The following is a 20,366-nucleotide window of genomic DNA, read 5'->3' as shown; positions in this document are numbered from 1 at the left end:
CTTGTTTGGTACTTGGAAACCAATAACCTCATAACAGATATACAATGTGGTTTCCGTAAAAACAGAAGTACTGTCGATCATTTAGTACGCTTGGAGACTTTTGTAAAAAATGACATTATTAATAAACAACACGCAGTGTCGATCTTTTTCGATTTAGAGAAGGCTTACGACACGACAGGGAAACATGGAATCTAAAAAGATTTACATGACTTTGGATTACGAGGCCGCTTGCCACAATTTATATCCAACTTTTTAAATGACAGGCAATTTCAAGTCCGCGTGGGTTCTACCCTCTCTGATCATTACAGTCAGGAGTCAGGGTGTTCCACAAGGCAGTATTTTGTCTGTTACATTGTTACATTCAGTCGATGGATCGTTATTTGTGGATGATTTTAATATTTCTTGTCGAGGTAAAAATATGCGTACTATTGAACGCCAACTGCAGTTATGCTTAAACAAAATAAACAAATGGTGTCTTGAAAACGGATTTAAATTTTCTAAATCAAAAACCAGTTGCATACACTTTTGCCGTAAATACAAACCCCATAAAGACCCAGAACTATTTCTAAGTGGCAGCCCCATCAAAGTTGTCAAGGAAGCTAAATTTTTAGGTTTAATTTTCGATTCACATTTGACCTTTTCGCCACATATTAATTCCCTAAAAGCCAAATGCCTAAAGGCACTTGATTTATTGAAGGTTGTTTCTAATTCAAAGTGGGGAGGGGATCAGACTACCTTCCTTCACTTATACAGATCACTCGTCCGCTGAAAACTTGATTATGGCTCCGTCGTATATGGTGGAGCCTGCAAAAGCAACCTGAAACTATTAGATTCTGTCCATCATCAAGGTCTAATACTTTGTATTGGTTCCTTCAGAACTTCACCTATTGACAGTCTCTACGTTGCGGCCGATGAGCCATCCCTTACACAACGTTGTATTAAGTTGTCCTTACAATACATTACTAAATTACACTCTAATGAATCTAACCCTGCATATAACTGTGTGTTCAATCCCCTTTATGAGGATTTGTACGACAAGAAGTCTCCTCTCTTGTTCCACGTCTAGGGCACAGAATTTAACCATTTCTTTCTTCAGCCGGCATTGAGCTTGAAAACATAGCTTCCTCCCGTCTTCTTTCTTCTCCTCCGTGGCAGATGGTTAGGCCACAAGTTGACCTAACATTAACTACATTAAAAAAAATCAGAAACTAATGAATTACAGTATAAACAAGAATATTTTCAATTGACACATAAATATAGCAATTATAAATCCTTATTTACAGATGGGCCCAAGGACGGTGGCGCATTGGCTTGTGCCACTGTCACTGGATCCAGAACAATATCTTCTAGATTACCAGATAATAGTTCTATTTTACAGCAGAAGCTAACGCCATATTAACAGCTCTTAAATACTAGTATATTGAAAGACACCCTAAACGAAAACAATATATAATCTATTCAGACTCTCTTTCTTGTCTTCAGGCGATTAAAAATTTATCATGTAAACATCCACTTTTAATTGACATTATTGAATTGTATAGTAATCTTGCTACTGGCCAATACGACATCGTCTTCTGTTGGTTACCCAGCCATGTAGGCATTTCTGGCAACACAATGGCCTATCTTGCTGCCAAGGCAGCACTCAACAAATCTGTGACACCACTTCTTCAATACTCGGATTATAAAGCTACAATTGGATCGTATATCCGTGATCTGATGCAAAAGAAGTGGGACACCCAAGTGGGTGTAAATAAATTACATGCAATACAACCTTGTATTGGTTATACCCACTTGGGTTGTCAGTCCAGATTGGAGGAGGTCATTTTGCGGCGATGTCGTATTGGCCATACGAGATATACTCATGAATACCTTTTGAAAGGTGAGGATCCTCCGTTCTGCATCCCTTGTGATGAAAGAATCACAGTCAAGCATGTCCTCATTGACTATGTTGAATATTCCATCACAAGGGATAACTCTTTTAAATCAAGAACTATGAAGGATCTTTTTAGTAATGTTAGTTGTTATTTAATCATTGCGTTTTTAAAAGAATTAGACCTGTTACATGACTAAATAGATTAATATTTTATGATAGGAAGTTGAATTAGAAGCTAAGATTGTTAGTGGCTGTATCCCCGAAGGGGGTTGAAGTACCGTAAAATTATTGTCCTCCTGAGAGGGTACGTAAGTCCCAAAACGGTTTAAGTCAGATTTAATCTTCCACTTTTTTAATCGTAGAATATGTGTCATTTTAATTTGTGACTAATCTTGCATACAGTCGCCAACAGCTAAGGGGATGGTGTAAATCCAGCCAGGGACCATGCAGGTAGCAGAGGTACTGTAAGTCCCCATGGTCCCTGGTATGGTGATCTACCCTCTGTTGTTGGTGATCTATGGCCTGTTTTTATATTGTACTGTCCAACTAGTGATACTATCATTTTTTTAAGTTTCCACACTAGTTTTAATACTAACTGTGATAGTCTAGTGGTTTTACTGTCCTTCGTAGACAGAGTCTTCATAATACGCACATATATTCTTTTTGTCACGTATGTTCTCGTCACGATATGGCTGCAATATTGCCGATGTGACGTTAAATATTAACTCACTCACTCACTCCGTTGGTAGTCTGACATCCAGTCCGGGTTTGCTGCTAACCGTCCGGGAGCCAGGGGGTAGCTGTTGTGTGATGCGTGCAATGCCACGGGGTACTCCAAGTCCACTTTGAGTATATAACCCTTCTCCAAATCAGGCGGTATGCTCATGACATCGAATTCAGATGTCTACTGGAATCGCTCGGTAGGTAGATACTGGTTCATAGCCAAGCCGTACAGGTAGTTATCGTTAAGGTAGAGGAGGTTTTTGGACGGCTGATTCAGATTATAACCTTCCATGTGCATATTGTTAACCAGCGTCCCTTCTCATGGGCCTTTTTCAATGAACAGGTGCATGTTGTATTTGGTGAGGAGTTCTAGTTTGACTCTGGTCTTTTTCAGCAAGTCATCCCACGGCAGACTTGGGCCGGCGTAGTATCATGCTGGGTCGAGTTTGATACTGCTTAAAACACATCCTCCTGAATGTCTCCAAGACGTCGGCTAGAAGCAGTAGTCCGTTTTCAAGTACAGGTCATGGAAATCACCCAAAGTCTTACAGCCCAATTTATTCCATACATTCTGGACTTGATCGTGGTCATCCTGAGTGATAGCCGGTCGGTCAAGTTGTTGTAATACCGGTCGGTGGGAGGTAGTCGGGTCTCGTCGAACTTGGCCCAGCTGTCCATGTACTCGTATGGGTAAACACCTTTCCTCATCAGCAGGTGTCGAGTCTCGGCATCTCGGTAACTATTGGTGATGTGAAAGGTATCGGAGGCCTTGACCAAACTGTCGAGTGCCGACAGCAGGAATCGAGTCTATATTGTTAGGGTTGCGGTCTACCCTCATGACAGTCTGCATGATCGAGTGAGGGTCGTGCCCTTTCAGGTTTGGGGATTTGGATGGATCTGGGGTTCATCTTGAGTTTGAGGTTGCACGTGTTGCACCTCTGTATTCACCAGTGATGTGACAGTGATCTCTCACCGAATCACCATCCAGTGATAAGTCACACGTGACATACGCGAGTGCTTTCATGAGCTTGTCGGTTGGCTTTACTGATACACATAAGAGCAATGGTATGCAGCCTTTTCCCGATGGTTTTCTCTCCTTGTTGCAAACACGTGAGGAATCGTTCAAATGATTTCATCTGCTCATCAAATCAGACTATGACATACCTGAACCCGCAGGCCTTGTGCTCCTGCATTTTACATGTGAAACTTTTATCAGATGGTACTATTATAGTGTTAATGTGTTTGATGAGAGCTTTGAAATTGGCATAGATGAGATAAGGTACAGGCATCTAGTTCTTGGGGTTGTCAATATTTTGGGCGTTGTCTCCTTCCTTGGGCATGTCGATTCGTATGACTGTCTGCCCCCGCCTAGGCAACACTCCCGGTCTGATTCCACAGGTCGGCCCTGGCGAAACCATGCAGGCACTGTTCACAGAAGTGTTTTTGTCCCTCTTTTCGTCGATTGGTGATACCACAACCTGCTGAAGTTGTTTTATCCGGGCGTAGTGGTACGTTTCTGGATCATGAATACATTGATAGTCTTGCGGCCCTCGGTCACCTGGCTGATCCTGTGTACAATCATTTTGTCACTTTTGTACCCGGAGACGTTGATAACTATTCTGTTTTTCAGCTTTAGTGATCTGAGATATGGAGGTGGGTTCGTCTATGCCGTCCCATTTGAGTCCGTCGTTTTCAGGATAGCTACATAGTCTGTTTGAATTGAAACTGGAAACAAAACGGATCTGATTGTTACCCTCAAGCAATCATCTCCTTTGTTTATGACGTGGACCATGGCTCGTTTTTTATTATAGTAGTGGGGCAAGTCCAGGTACGACCCACCTCTAAATGGTACATAGGTATATCTAGATAGACCTTATCAATGTTATCCACTACCCTCCCGAAACTCCTGTGCGTGTAACGTTCCAGTTTTTGTTGAAGTGTATTTGTTGAAGTGAGGGGTTGATGGTGTCTATCATCTCAGTTTGAGTTTCGACTTCTTGTTTACCCCTGCAGTAGGACTTGACATGCTGTTTCTTCTGCAGTCCACCTTCTGTTTATTAAGTGTCATTTTCACCATGACTTTTAAGTTGAGGCTCCCCAGGTCGGCCAATTCCTAGTTGACTTTATCAGCGATGACAGGTTTGAGGTCTTCTATATCTATATGTTGGTCTGCATTCATCAGCCAGCCCCTCAGATAATAACTTGTAGGGTGTTACATTATTCCTAGGTGTAAAACCAGTCTCTAGTTGTGTCTCCTTACACCTCTATCCTGAGGAGACGCCTACGTTTGTTTATATAGTCCTTTTTCTTCTCGTAAATAAGTTGGTGCCAGAATATGTTTGCCCCCTGGTCTCTAGATAGACAATAATGACATTTCACTGCGATACCGCACACGGAGCACTGCACACGGAGCATGTGTAGTTTGCGAAACCATTTCTGATACTCCTCATATGAAAACAGCATTGTAAACCAAAGTCACTGTGTTCTGTAATCTGATTGGTTGAAAAACATTATCAAATGGTATTAGATTCCCGGAAACTGCAAGACTATTCACTGCTTATTAACATGTAAAAACATCGCAAACAATTGTTTTGTTCTGTCATCAACAGTGGTGACGTCATTCAAATCATATTGTGACATAAAGATAGAATGACGTCACAAATGAGCAACTCCAGATGCTACCATGGGAACCAGCTGAAGCGGGCAGCTGATGACACTTCACTGCTGTACCCTTACTCGATGTAAAAGAGTGCAGACAGTAAAACCCTTTGGTTTAGTTTTTTGTTTAAAATGTCGTTAAACATCATGTGTTGGCCAATTTCCGGGTGATATTGAGTATTTGAAGCACGGGAATATTTCATTTGAAACCTCCGGCTGACGACGTAAATTACAAATGCACTCCCGTGGTTGACATTAGAATGTTACATTCTGTAATTCTGTAATTCTGCAATCCATGCAACGAATATCAAAATATTCACTTGAATGGACATGAATAAATATACTTCAACCTGAGTGACATTTATCGGCATTTAATCAATAATGAAGCTTGAATTCAGTCAGTCAGCAAGCGGTGGCCCTTAGATTTCTAATAATATCTTTGTTGTGTCAGCTTGTCATGAACACAAGGGTCGATGGGTTAACATAGTGTTTAAAGAGTTCGCTCGTCAAGACTAAGACCCGGGTTCGACTCCCAACATGGGTGCAATATGTGAAGCCCATTTCTGGTGTCCTCCGCTGTGGTGCTGCTGCAATTTTGCAGTGCAATGTAAAATCTTACTCACTGTTGAACATAAGGCAACAGGCAAAGGGATGGTTATTAACTTAAAACTTTAGGTTGTCAAAAATCTATATCCGCAAGCAGTGAACGTATACACGTAAAGCTTTCAGACAGGGATACAATATTTGTGACCGACTTTGATATGTCTCTTATACCTGGTGAAAGAAGTGATGCTTACTTATAATGTTTACATTGTCTGAGCACTACATACATTAGGGTTACCTCCCTTTGAGTGTGTGATTCGTTTACTTTAGGGAGTCGCAAAAATTCTACGTTAATGACGATAGTGAAACATGTGCTCAAATATTCAAGAATCAGTGACTGTGTATCTAAAGGCTGATTGTGTTGACACACATGGATACACACGGACACACACACGCGGATTAGCTTGAGTACATCATTCAGCTAACATCAAACTGCTTGCCTTTGTCAACGCTCAACCTAACCGCTCGCCGTGTAACGTTCAGTATAACTGTTTCTCACTCTGAAACCAAGACTTTGGTGAGTTAATATTTTATTTGTGACCCATTACTTTAGATGTGACTCAGTTGCATTGTACATGAAACCTCTACAGTGAATCTTTGTATCTGTTTTTTTTTGTTTGTTTTTTTTGCATCAATACATATTACAGCATATTTTAGACTTGTCAGTGCTGCTTCTGAGGAGATTTCTTACATCTCTTGCCATGGCAAATTTTTTAACCATAACAGGTCCTATTCCAGTTCAATTTTCCCATTATCAGTCCCTGTGACCCATAGAATTGTGATCTACTTTCAGTAGTAGGCAATCTATAGTATATTGTTATTTTGTATTGGCATTTGCAGTTAAAATATTTCAGATTTAATTACAAGTTTTAAGTTCAGATCTATGATAATCTGGTTATTTTACTGTCCTTTGTGGACAGATAAGTTTATTATTAAAATTTGTTTTTATTAATTTATAACCTTACATCTTTTTTAGTCACGATATGACTGAAATACTGTATGACTTTATGTCTTAACTAGATATGACTTTAAATCTGAACTCGCTCTTTTACCTTTCATGCTGTTTTCTGCCTTTGTCGACGCTGCCTTTGTCGACTTAGAAACTCATTCAGCTCATTTGTTTCATGGTTTAAACCTACAGGCCACACAAGCTGCTGCGTCCACTATACATTGCAAAGACAAATCTATAGCCCCACAATAGGTCTATATTAAACGCACTTGATACATACTCACCAGTGACATCTGCGACACAAACAGTAAGATTAGATTCTATAGCCTGGCAGTTCCAGTAAGCAGAATATATCCCACGAACGTCTTATACGTTTGTAACAGTTCCAGCTAATTAACTGAAAACATGAACATGCACATATCATGCACTTTGATTTTATTTTGATATCTTTGTAATTTATTATCATTTATTGTACCATGACTTACGTAAACACTGGATTGTGGTTGGTTAATCAAAGCCATTCAGAGGTATATAATCACGTTATATACCTCTGATTTCCAAAGCATTAGGTATGTGTTTAAAATCTGAATAATGCGGTTATGGTAGAATGTAAATAAACGTACTTTTTTTTAAAAATCAGAGATATATAACGAAATTACAATAGCTCTAAATTTTGTATTTACGCTACGCTTTTGGGTTTAAATCTATTTTACGCTTTCTTTTTTAAATCAAATTTAGAGATATTAAAATTTCGTCATATACCTCTAATTTTCATCTCCAGGTGATATGTCACGACTTCATATGTGACAATCGTTAATGTGCAGAAAAAGCGACTTTCATGAGCCTGCACCATGCCAGAGGTTGTTGCCTGTACCTTGAGGAAGTAGCGTCTGAGAGGACCAACAACCCGCAGCATGCAGTGGTGCTAGGAGTGGTTTTCCCACTCTCCATTTGTCGGCGTGGGACGTGGGATTGTGTCTTACAGGATAATGTGGAGTCGATTTTCAGGTTCATCGTCTTCCTCAGTCTTAAGGTCTTGGTCGACCCCTTACTTCACCGCTGGTAACGTGCTTCCTTCAGGCCAAGTCGACTAATAACCGCGTTATTTAAGTTGCGACAAGACATTCCCACGTCGTGCTTGCCAATGGCTGACGGTATAGTTCTACTTCTTGCCAACTAAAGTGCCGTAGTCTACTAAATCAGTTCACATGTGTTGGTCAGTTTGTTGTTTAACACCTCTCAGCAACGTTCATCTATATGTCCACGGTCTTGAAATAATCGAGTCTAGACCAAGCAGTCCAGTGATCAACAGCTCGAGCATCTTTCTACACGATTAGGATACCATGACAGGTGTCAAATAAGTGAGTGAGCCTTACCACCCAATGCCGTTAGTCGCCTCTTACGACAAGCATGGGAGACTGATCAAGACAAGTTATAACCCGGATATACAATATGTATGAATTTGTTGTCCGTAATGTCATCGCCTTTGTCATTCACTCACCAACTTCTAGCATGCAGATTACACAATTATTCAATACACGTGTAGAGCTCCCTAACAAGCATCACAGGCAAGCATCAGCCTCCATCCATCAAGCTGTTACTCCGGCTTTAGTATGCGTACTGGGTGTAATTGATCTCTTTACAAACCACGACATAATGCAGACATTGATCATTGATCATTGATCCCCTGACATCAGTTCGTTGGTCCTACATCCGATCTAATTCATACCATGCGTCCTGAACCCTTGAAGTTTGCGACCTAGTGAGAGATTAGAGCACTATGTGACATGGTGTTTTGTCTGATCGAGACCAAAAGGATTTATTTAATCTGTGCTTAATGAAGGTACACTACTAAACATACAGTTATCAAACCGAGGGATGTGGTTTCCGTCGTTTCAAGCGACAAAGGACAAGCATTTACGAAAGAGAAGATGCCTTTCACTACCTTCATGGAGAGGTGCTTTGTGTGTATACTGTCATTACATTTTTGCGCTGTAATTGTCGTGTTAACCACTTTAGGATCTCCCAGAGAAACACAGGAGACATGTGTAGGTGAAAGCATATGTGACCCGTTAATAGGTGTTATAACAACCAACATGTCAAAGGGACCGCGGCATAAACGATCACAAAGTATTGATGAACTATTATTAGAAGTGGTTCTTGGGAACACGATGATGTGTCGGGAAGTTTCACAGGTGGACGTTGCGTTCATTGTCCATAGCTCAACGGGCTATTACAACCGTCGGCAAAGACTTCGAAAAATATTCCAGAACAGGAAAACATTTGAAAATTATACCGTGCGACATGTTTTTCTCCTTGGACAAAGGAATGACGTGAACATCCAGAACAGTATCAACCAAGAATTCAACCAGCATGGAGACATCGTCCAAGGTCGGTTTCTGGACAGTTACAAGAACCTGACATATAAAGCTGTGATGGGTGTGAAATGGATCAGCCAAAATTGCCGGAACGTCAAATACGTCATCAAGATCGACGATGATGTATATACTGATTTGCATAATTTTTTTACCCACGTGTACCACCCATACCTAGGTGATAACAGAGTATTGTGTTGGCCAGTGAACATGCCGTATGGAATTATAAGGAGAAAGGGGAAATGGAAGGTTCCGCAATTCGTTTTTAGACACTACCAATTCTTCCCTGTGGATTACTGTAGTGGTTTTGGTGTTATAATACCTGGGAACATAGTCCCAGTACTTTACAAGGCAGTCTTAACGATGCCGTTACTTTGGATAGATGACGTGTTCTTGTATGGAATGGTCCGTTGTTTCATAACGGGTATGCACGACCTGGGTGATGATCTATATAAGGAAGAGAATGAAGACGTGTCTAAGTGCTTTAAGAAGCCTTCAACATGTAAACTTATCTTTGCCCACCTCGACAAGAAGCAAATTTTACAAGTATGGAAAAACCGACAAAAATATCTTAAGTCCATACGAAACTTTGAAGCGATTAAACCAAGTAGGGAGAATAATAGGAAAGTTCGTGGAAAGTGAATTTAGAGTTTTTGTTTGCTGAAATGCATTGGCGTTTGTAAATGTATGTGCCGTGTATGTACATAATGTAGAGTCCCCAACATCAGGTCAGAGTGGACCAGATGGTGTAATACACGCAGCAACCACTGAATCACTGTGTCGTGCTGTGTAACTGTTGAATGTGACATGATATGAGTTACCGGTAGTAGTGTCTTCAGACACGGTTTTGTCTGTAACGATTTATTTGAATGCTGTCATGAGAAAGGTTTCATAATTTACATATGGTTATGGACGCGACGGTCTTGTAATCTCTCGCCCTCTCCACTACATCTGGTGTCTGCGCAACACCCACTTTGGTACACGAAAAACAAACGTTGCAACTCCGGAGGAGATGTGTATCAAACGCGTAGCAAGCCATTTTTTCCTGTAAGCCTGATAGGTTGCAAATCTTTTCACACAGATAGTGTTGAGGGTTTGGCCAACCTTTCAGCCACAGGCATATGCACAAGGTCTTAAACTAACGGAGTCACAATTAGCTCTCTATTTCAGCCTTCACTTGCAGGAGTGTCAGCCTGATCTGTCAAATGAAAATTATGATATTGGTAATCGTCGACAGACTAAAAACCGGGAGCGTCGGCACAGCGTGGTCAACAAACCGTGATGGTGTTAAGGAGAATGTTTGCTTAGTGACTTAGTCAGTCATGAGTAACTGAATTAAGTTAACCTTTTCAAAAATTTGTAAGAGAAATAAGGTTGCAAAAAGACGTTACACGCGTATCATGATGAAATGAATTAAGTATTATTTTAACAAATTTAACAATGTGTGAGTAATTGAATTAAGTTAATCATTTTAACAATTTGTAACAGAATTAAGGTTGCAGACTAATTATTATTTTACATTATGCAAGTTGAAGGATTACCATTTTGGAGTTTCACATGCCAAAAAACAAAAAAAAAATCCCCTAAATGTGTGTTGTGAAATTGGGAGTAGCAGGGTTATTGGAATCCTGTGGAGAACATGTATCATTTGGGTATATATAGTAGATCAGGAAAATGTTGTTATCACTGTCAAAATGGCAATTGCTATGGTGAGAGTTACACTGACTGACAACATTAATGGGGGTCAGAATCTTTACCACAATGGATTCAAGTACAGAGTCAACAGACACAGAGCTCAGAAAACATACTGGAGATGTACAGATGCCACCTGTCCATCGTGTTTGGTTGAAGACCGACCTTCTTGCCGACAGACTTACTGATTTGAGCTACACAGGCCACGTGTCATCTTGGCTGAACATTCAGATTACTGAAATGGACTTTATCATCACAATTCTCAAATGTTACTACCTTTTTCGTTATTATAATATATTTCTACATCACATATATTGTGCGAATATATACGGTCAGAATAAACGCTACACACCCCCGTTACTTTGCGGGGGTATAATAAACATATAGTACACTGTTGAAATCATACTGTTTTAATTGGTTTGTCAATTTCGAGCACACTTGGCATCAAGCCACTCATGTGGAACATCATCTCCCTTTCGCCGGACTGTCCACAAGTAATTTGGACGGATTGTTCGTTGTTGTCGACGGTCCGGGTATATACCCCTGTAGGCTTGACCTCGCAATAAAACGTTTTGGACTTTTGATGATATATGATGTTCTTATCCAGTTTATTTCCAACAGTGCACTAGGCATGAAACTGAGACACGGTAATGTTAGTTGTTTGTTTCAAATTTGACTTGTAGACCTGACCTTGTTGCAAACCGTTGTGTAGAGAGAGACCTACGTCCAATAACTGCTACAGGATGATCTGTTAAGATCCTCCACCATAGGTTCAGATAACACCATCATGGGTTTTGTCAAAGGAATAAACATCTATTTTATCAATCCGTTCGTCTCGAACATTATATGCTGTTAATATATGACTACCACGGTCAAGATATGGCTTAAATAATGCCGATGTGGCCGCAAAATGTAACTCACTCACTCCGTCTAAAACGCCGTCCCTTGAGGTATAAATCAACCTTCACTTTCAACTGCTCAAAAGAATCTGGACCAAATAATCCAGTGATGAACATCATGAGCATCTATGCAATTTGGAAATGATGACATGTGTAAACTAAGCCAGTGAGTCTGGCCGTCTTGTGCCGTTAGTAGCCTCTTATGACAAGCATGGTTTGCTGAAGACCAATTCTAACCCGGATCTTCATGGTTTCAAAAGTATCTTTTCTTCTATGCTATCCGTGTGTTCAGGTTTTAAAGTCAACCTAAAAGTTAATCGTGCGGATGAATGGTTTCGGCAGATTTCTCGACGAGTTAACATACTAGCATAATTTAATATGTCACAAAGCTCTTCAATCAAAACTTAATGTTGTGATGTTTACATATCATGGTTAGGTTTTGTGCGGTCTTGTAACTGAAAACAGTCGCGAACTTTTCATGCATGGAAACCAGACTTTAAATGGCAACTGGTTATGACAGTATGGAATTTATTCCAAGTTCTGTCTCTTCAAGTTTCAGTTTTTGAATTCTACCAATGACAACATCATGCACGGAAAGCAATAATGGAAGACATTCTACAGCTTCCCCGTCTACTTGGTTCTACTCTTCTCGAGATCATCTATCAATATAGATTTCTAATGGCAATTTTAGGCTCAGGATATTAATATCTGTTGATTACTATTTATTCGTTCGTTCATACGTTAATTCCTTCATTACTCATTCATTTATTCATTCATGTACATGTACTCTGTTGTAACTATGAATTGTGTCATAGTAGACACAGATCGAGGTTGAAACACATATATCGGAGTTAGTTTACCATGAAAACCAAACTGTAATAAAATGATAATGTTCACTTGCGCACCAAGGCAATGATGCAGCGGGAAAACTGACACAATCACAAAGAGAATAATACTCTCATACACACAGATAAACATATTGTAATCAAACTCATTTCATTAAGTTCAATCGTTCCACATACCAAATTAGATCCCGAGTCAGCTTGAGGTTTGACCCTCTGTTCAGGTTCATATACCGCATGTAGTGTAGACTGTCTGATACTGTACGAGGGGCCAGCCCAAAAGCATAATCGCACGATGATTGATTGAAACATTGCACAAACTTCATCTTGTGAAGCTGGGCATAGTTGAATTTTATGAACGCTTCAGAATAGTGGTCAATTCCACTACGGAGTATCCCAAACAGAAAAGCATCATCCACCCACAAAAAAGGAACCATTCGAGCAGCCTTGTGTAATAATGGCATCATTGCTCCTGACATCACCACAGCAAAACCGCTACAGAATGACCATGGATAGGAGTTGTAATGACGAAATATGTTTTGTTCCACTGACCAATGTCCTCGCCGGTTTAAGGGCACACTGTTCATAGGCATCACATTGCACAATACCAAGCGCGTTTTGTTTGAATAGCTGTGGTATATACGACGAAAGACGTTGTATAAATCTACATATACATCATCGTCAAGTTTGATGACATATTTCACATTGGCACAATGATGGCTCACCCATTCGATTCCCATGGATCCTTTGTAAGTCAAGTTTCTGTAGCTGTCTATAAAGTTCCCCTGTAGAATGTCACCATGCTTTGCAAACTCGTCTCGAATCACTGTCATTTCCTTCACATGGGCATATGCGGTTCTCCCCAGTAAGAAGAGCACACGTGTCGAGTAGTTAGTGAACAAAGAACTGTTTCCGAGAGCGAGTATCCTTCTCATGGTATCCCGTCGTTTCCAGTTCGTCAAACCAGAGTGGACCATGAATAAAATAGACAGCTGTCTGTCAGACGGACACAGGGTCCTGTTTTCTAGAAGTAGCTCTGGGCTGAGATCTGTGGCATATCGAGTCTGGGTGTGTCTTTGTCGCTGTGGTACGCTGCCGAACGTCTCTACCAAATCTTGGGGCATGTTCCATTGGAATTCTCTAAAGCTCTTCAAGAAGGACCAGTCAACAAATGTGTGATATGTGAACAGTACCACTGCCACTGCTTGAGTAAGCACCAACAATAAAAATGCTTTCAGAGCCTTTGACCGTAACGATGTAACCATCGTGACCGTACACAATACAGTTGTGGATGGGGAAAGTATTTGTCCGAATCTGTTTTAATATATGCATGGAGTCCAACAATGTTTTTGGCTTTGTGACAACCACAAACTATGACTTAAAATCTCGGGTTACATTTAGCGTCAACTAGAGCATACAAAGTACTTAAAAACACGTAAGTGTACTTTTTACACTTAATATAAATAACTTATTGCACAGCGTTGTATGCTTTTAATTTATTTTGATCTCTTCAATGTCCACAGTGATTAGGAGAGGTTTTAGTTGTGAAATAATATTTCAAGATCATTGAAAAAGTGAGGTAGTATGTTTGCATCCATATTCTTTGCTAATGTTAAAGAATGGTAATATTCATGAACTCAGATCACAGGATATGTTAGGACCTTAGAAAGGTACCATAAACACGCAAACTGTAAGAAGACTTGAACATGTTTGAGAGATTATACCGTTGGACATGTTATATGGCGTGGAGATCACACACGGACTGGACATCACATATGGGGGCGGACATCACACATGAGGTAGTCATCAAACATGGTGCGGAGGGGCGGACATAACACATAAGATGGACATAACACAGGGGGTGGATATCACACGAGGACTGTAGCTCCTTCCAATCTGACAGTCACGTCTCCCAAAGTCGGCCCTGCTTCGAGCTGGTGAGTTCTGAGCATTTTGCTTTTCATGACCACAACGGATGATGGTTGACACAGTGACGTAACAGTAGGAGTTGTTAGCTGAAATATATGAATACAACATCATTTAGTTATTCATCACGAAAAAAGGACCACGTTCTATTGTGAGAGTGAATGACTTTAGTTTAGCCACTTTTAGAAATATCACTACGGGAAAACCAGAAATGGGTTTCACACACTAGAACTGAACCCGGGCATTCGGCATTACGAGCCAACGCGTCCACCATTAAGCTTCCCACTGCCCAGAGTGAGTGAGTTTGGTAACAGCTTTAGCAATGTCCCAGCAATACAACTCCAGAAACAGGCTTCACACTTAGCACCTGTGTGGGGAATTCAACCCTTGTTTTCAGAGTGACGAGCGAGCACTTTAAGGCGTCTTAAAGTAATAGAACCTAATCAGCTAGTGTGTTATATCACATTCTATGGCGGTATGAAAAAATGGCGGTATCACATGTAGGATTGTAAATGTGACAATGGTGATATGACATGTACCTTGTAAATGTGACAATGGTGGTGTGACGCGTAAGTTGTAGCAATGGTGATATGATATACATGTTTGTCAATGATTATAATTATGACGTGTGGCTTTGTAAATGTGACAGTGGTGGTATGACATATAAGTCCGTAAATGTGCCAATGGTGATATGACATGTAGGTTTGTAAATGTGATAATGGTAATATCATATGTAGGTTTGCAAATTATTTCAGTGGTGATACGTACCAATTTTCCTGTTTAGCAGATCAGTAGAAATAAAATCACCACCAAGAACTATATTTTTTCACCAATATTAACATAATTACTGAGTGAGTTAAAATTTAACGTCACACCAGCACTATTTCAACCATATAGTGACCTTGACATAAAGAGATCGGCCAAGAAGACAAATATTTTACTACCAGTTCGGTCATTGTGTATCATACTAAACACAAATGAACACCGATTTTGTTCCCGCTGAATCCAAGGGAAATTCCTAAATCATTGGTTCACACGCGCGATCATACTCAAACATGCTGGAGGGTACATGTAGAGTACGTGCTTCATACAATATCTCAAAACGTCAGGGCCACATGTTCTTTGTCTCAGACGCGCCAAGGCCATTTGGGAAAACGTTTCATGACTGATGTACGTGCAGTATCGTTTTCTGAACTGATTTATAAAAGACGTGAGCATGAAAAATCAACCTTCACATGACAATGCGTAGACTTTCTGAAAAAAACAACAAAATGGTTAAAAAAAGATAAAAAAAAGATAACAACGTCGATATGATAACCATCAACTATAGCAAACTATAACTATACTACTATAACTATACTACTATAACTATATAACTATATAACTATAACTAAAGCACTATATCCAAAACTCAATTTAATTTACTGTCCGGAAAAAATAGATAAATAATTAAATAGCAAATCTAATCACAAAAAGAAGGACACTTGTAGTTTAATCTGAGAAGCAAAACATGGCCCAAAAGGTGACTTATTGTGATAACTATGACGTAACAAGTACTGCCATTTTCAGGACTGGCATACAATCTTCAAGAAATCACATCAGCTTTAAATGGTTTAACCCCAGCCAACTTCTATTACAACCCTGATCTTTGTGTGAGTGAGTTCAGCTTTACGCTGCATCAGCACTATTCCAGCTATATGGCGGCGGTCTGTAAATAATCGAGTCTGGACCAGCTAATCCAGTGACCAACAACATGAGCATCGATCTGCGCAATTGGGAACCGATGACATGTGTCAACCAAGTCAGCGAGTCTGACTACACGATCCCGTTAGTCGCCTCTTACGACAAGCATAGTCGCATTTTATGGCAAGCATGGGTTGCTGAAGGCCTATTCTACCCCGGGACCTTCACGGGTCCAGTGACCTTGTTTCAGTACATCGAGAATTTATACTGGAGAATCTCTCTGGCGTATTCTGCGACCCATGAAATTCCAAACATGTTTTATCCAGACTGAGACCTGGAACCTGGTATGCCAAAGTAGAGTTGCTATCACCTCCTGACGTATGAAACCATCAAGAGCACGTGCACGATATGGTCTAACATTGCCGTCCATGACTGACCTTGTGGTCAAAGGATGGTCATCGACATGTGGAACAACGACTCTGTCTGGGATATTAATGATCTGCCGTTGACTATTCAGATTTATCTGACCATGACAAGATCCGATCAGAGGACCCTTCGCCATGACATAGAATGCCAGTAACACCAGGCCAGTCGTGCCGTTTGTGCCTCGGGGATAACAACAGATGCTGTCTGGCTCTATACCCGGTCGAGTTCAGGCGATTTCGGATCGTTCTGTTGGACAAACGACGATATGGAACTCACTCTTTAACCTTTTAACATGCTACTTGACATCGACGGATGAAATCTGATTTTTATGAGAAGTGTATTGTCTTTAGGAGGTGTGCCTCGTAAACGACCTGAACGCGGGCAGTCTTTAGTGTCTTTACTTTGAAGATGTTTCTGACCAGTCGGCTGGTAGTCGATGGAAGAAAACAAACATCACTTGCAATGGCTCTCGATGACATTCCGTATTGCAATACCTTGGCATCTATGAGCAGATGTCAGATAAGGAGTCCCTATATTTGCTTATCAACTACGAAATACATTGATTTTCCTAGTTATCGAGCTATAGGAGCAGTTTACTGAAACTTTGTATTTGCTTATTGGCGGGAACACGTATTGCACGCGGTGCTCGTCATTGATTTTAGCACGTGCTAATGTGAAATCAGTGTGTGGTGCGAAGAGTCAATGCAGCCATACAAACATATTTGTATGTTATGAATATATATGGGTATAGGCGTTGCGATACGTTTTTCCATGTCTATAGAACGATTTCTCTTTACAGTCAATAGAAGGCTTCACTATTTATCTTTATAAACTATAGAATACTTAACTATATTTCTCTCCAGTCTACAGAATGTTTCACTGTTTCTCTTTGTAATCTACAGAATACTTCACTGATTTTCTCTAAAATCTATGAAACGGCTACAGAATTCTTCTTCACAATTTCTCTTCATGGTCTACAGTATACCTTTACTATCCCTTGATATAATCTATAGAATGCTACATTATTTCGCTACATAATCCACAAAATACTTCACTATATTTCTTCATAGTCTACGGAATGCTTAACTACTTCTCTTTATAATCTACAAAATACTTTACTATTCTTCTATATAATGTACAAAATACTTCACTGTTTCTCTATATAATATACAGAATACTAATTCTCTTCCTACTCAACAGAATACCGCACTCATCAATATTCCAGGTATATGGCAGCGATCTGTAAATAATCGAGTCTGGACCAGACTATCCACTGATAAACAGCATGAACACTGATCCATGCAATTGGGATACGATGACATGTGTCAACCAAATCACCAACAGATTCCGTTAATTGCCTCTTACGACAAGCAAGTGTTGCTGAAGATCAATTCTATCCCGGATCTTCACTGGTTTTCCGCACCTCTCAGGCAAGACTTGAAGTGTCCGCTTTAACCGCTACAGCTGCCGACAGCCACGATAAGTGACGTTTGAATGCCATGGCTAAATGACGGAGTCGACAAACATCGCTCACGTGAGGTCAGATACCATACATTAAGTTTAAATGTTTCGTAAAATTAGTGTTTGAGAAAGAATGGTGAGTTTTATTTATTACACGCGTTCTTGTGTAATTATTTCGTATTTGTAATCAAGAACCGAAAGTGGTTTAGAACAATTTTCAGAGTAAATGATATAGTCGACCCCTCGTCTGTCTGTCCGTCCATCCGTAATATCATTTTGTTTCCTTAACATAACTCAGAAACCGTTCAATGCTTTTAGACCAAACTTGATAGATATTGTAATCTAGACCTATAGTTGTGCCTTTTGTTGTTTACAGAGTTTTGGCATTTCTATTTATTTATTATTTTTTTTTGTAACTTTTTTTTCTGTTTGTTTGTGTGTTTTGTTTGTTTTTTGTTTTGTTTTGTTTTGTTGTTGTTGCTTTTTTTTTGGGGGGGGGGGGGATTCTTGTTGGTTTTGTTTGTTTGTTTGTTTGTTTTTCCACGGAACATTTTGGTGTTATTCTAAAAGTAGGATGGGCTTCGTTTCCGCAGCAGAACTAAAGAAGCGTTCAATATTTTTCTGCAAAACTGGGTAGATATATCAATGAGAACCTAAAGTGGTGCCTTTTGCTATGTACAGGTTTTTTTTACATAAAAACTTCTTAATATCTCTCAGCAAAACTTGGTAGATATGTGTGGCAGACCCTAAAGTGGTGCCTTTTTCTCTTTACAGGTGTTCATGATTTATTATCTTCTAAGTTTCCATGGAAATGTCTCAGACTTCGTCTCAAAATGGAGGGATGGGCTCCGTTTCCGAAGCAGAACTCAAAAACCGTTCAATATTTTTCAGCAAAACTTGTTACATACATCAGTCAGAACCTAACGCGGTGCCTTTTGGTACTTACAGGCTTTTGTGTTACAATATTTTCTCGTTTCAGTGGAAACGTTTCGGACTGTTTCTGAAAATGGAGGCATGGACTTCATTTCCGGAGCAGAACTCAAAAACCGTTCAATAATTTTCTGCAAAACTTGTTACATACATCAGTCAGAACCTAACGCGGTGCCTTTTGGTACTTACAGGCTTTTGTGTTACAATATTTTCCCGGTTTGAATGGAAACGTTTCGGACTGTTTTTGCTATTTACAGGTTTTTGTGATTTCTTAGTTTCTCAGTTTCCATGGAAACGATTCAGACTTTGTCTCAAAAGTGAGAGGTGTGTTTCGTTTCCGGAGCACATCTCAAAAAGTTCCTAATATCTGTCAGCAAAACTTGGTAGGTATATGTGGCAGACCCTAACGTGGTGTCTTTTGCTATTTACAGGTGTTTGCGATTTATAATTTTCTGGGTTTCCACGGAAACGTTTCGGACTTGTCTCAAAATGGAGGGATGGGCTTCGTTTCCGGAGCACAACTCAAAAACTTCTAGATATCTTTCTGCAAAACTTGGTTGATATGTAGGGAAGACCCTTAAGTGGTGCCTTTTGCTATTTACAGATTTTCGTGATTTATAATTTTCTGGGTTTCCATGGAAACGATTTTGACTTAGTCTCAAAATGGAGGGATGGGCTTCGAAAACTATTCAGTATCTTACAGCAAAACTTGGCAGATATTTGAGGCCGACCACAAAGTGGTGCCTTTTGCTATTTACAATGTCTTGGCATTTCTATTTTTCCTGGTTTCCATGGAAACAATTCTGACTTAGTCTCAAAATAGAGGGATAGGTTTTGTTTCCAGAGCACAACGTGAAAACCATTTGATATCTTTCAACAGATCTTGGCAGATATGAGACAGATCTTGAAGTGGTGCCTTTTGCTGTTTACAGATATATGGCATTTATATTTTTCATGCCTTCCATGGAAACATTCAAACATAATCTAAGAAAACATCGAGTAACTGTCAGATGATATGTTCTTTCAAATATGTGGGGGCCAGGGGATATGTCATCATCTGATGACTCTTGTTTCACCCTGAGATACTATTATTTCAAATGGATAGATATCCGTACTTACGTGTACTTCGTTGCTTTGTTAGACCTCTGCATGCTATTATTTCCGATGGTTAATGTGTCCTGTACCTATGTGTGGTTCGTTGGCCTTGTCACCATGGGATATTGTCATTTCATACTGGATAATGTGTCAGTATTTCGCGCATTTCGTTTGGGTTTTCTTTACTCTGGGATATTACCATCTCATAATACATAACTATCAGTAATTACG

The 20,366-nt window shown here is 39.9% G+C and overlaps 2 protein-coding genes across 2 annotated transcripts; one reads left to right on the top strand and one right to left on the bottom strand.

The window, feature by feature from the left end:
• Positions 1 to 8,737: 8,737 nt before the first annotated feature.
• LOC137287705 (beta-1,3-galactosyltransferase 1-like) lies at positions 8,738 to 9,823 on the top strand. Its single transcript, XM_067820094.1, has one exon. It carries the CDS (start codon positions 8,738 to 8,740, stop codon positions 9,821 to 9,823), a length of 1,086 nt encoding a protein of 361 aa, XP_067676195.1.
• A 2,842-nt stretch (positions 9,824 to 12,665) lies between these two features.
• Positions 12,666 to 13,879, bottom strand: LOC137287704 (beta-1,3-galactosyltransferase 4-like). Its single transcript, XM_067820093.1, has 2 exons — positions 13,340 to 13,879; positions 12,666 to 12,701 (listed from the first exon to the last, which is right to left on the bottom strand). The coding sequence occupies exons 1-2, from the start codon at positions 13,877 to 13,879 to the stop codon at positions 12,666 to 12,668; spliced, it is 576 nt and encodes a 191-aa protein (XP_067676194.1).
• Positions 13,880 to 20,366: the final 6,487 nt, after the last annotated feature.

The sequence above is a fragment of the Haliotis asinina genome, chromosome 6 (genome assembly GCF_037392515.1).
Source record: "Haliotis asinina isolate JCU_RB_2024 chromosome 6, JCU_Hal_asi_v2, whole genome shotgun sequence".
NCBI classification, from domain to species: domain Eukaryota; kingdom Metazoa; phylum Mollusca; class Gastropoda; order Lepetellida; family Haliotidae; genus Haliotis; species Haliotis asinina.
The sequence above is the reverse complement of the archived record's forward strand: the minus strand, read 5'-3'. Positions and strand labels throughout refer to the sequence as shown.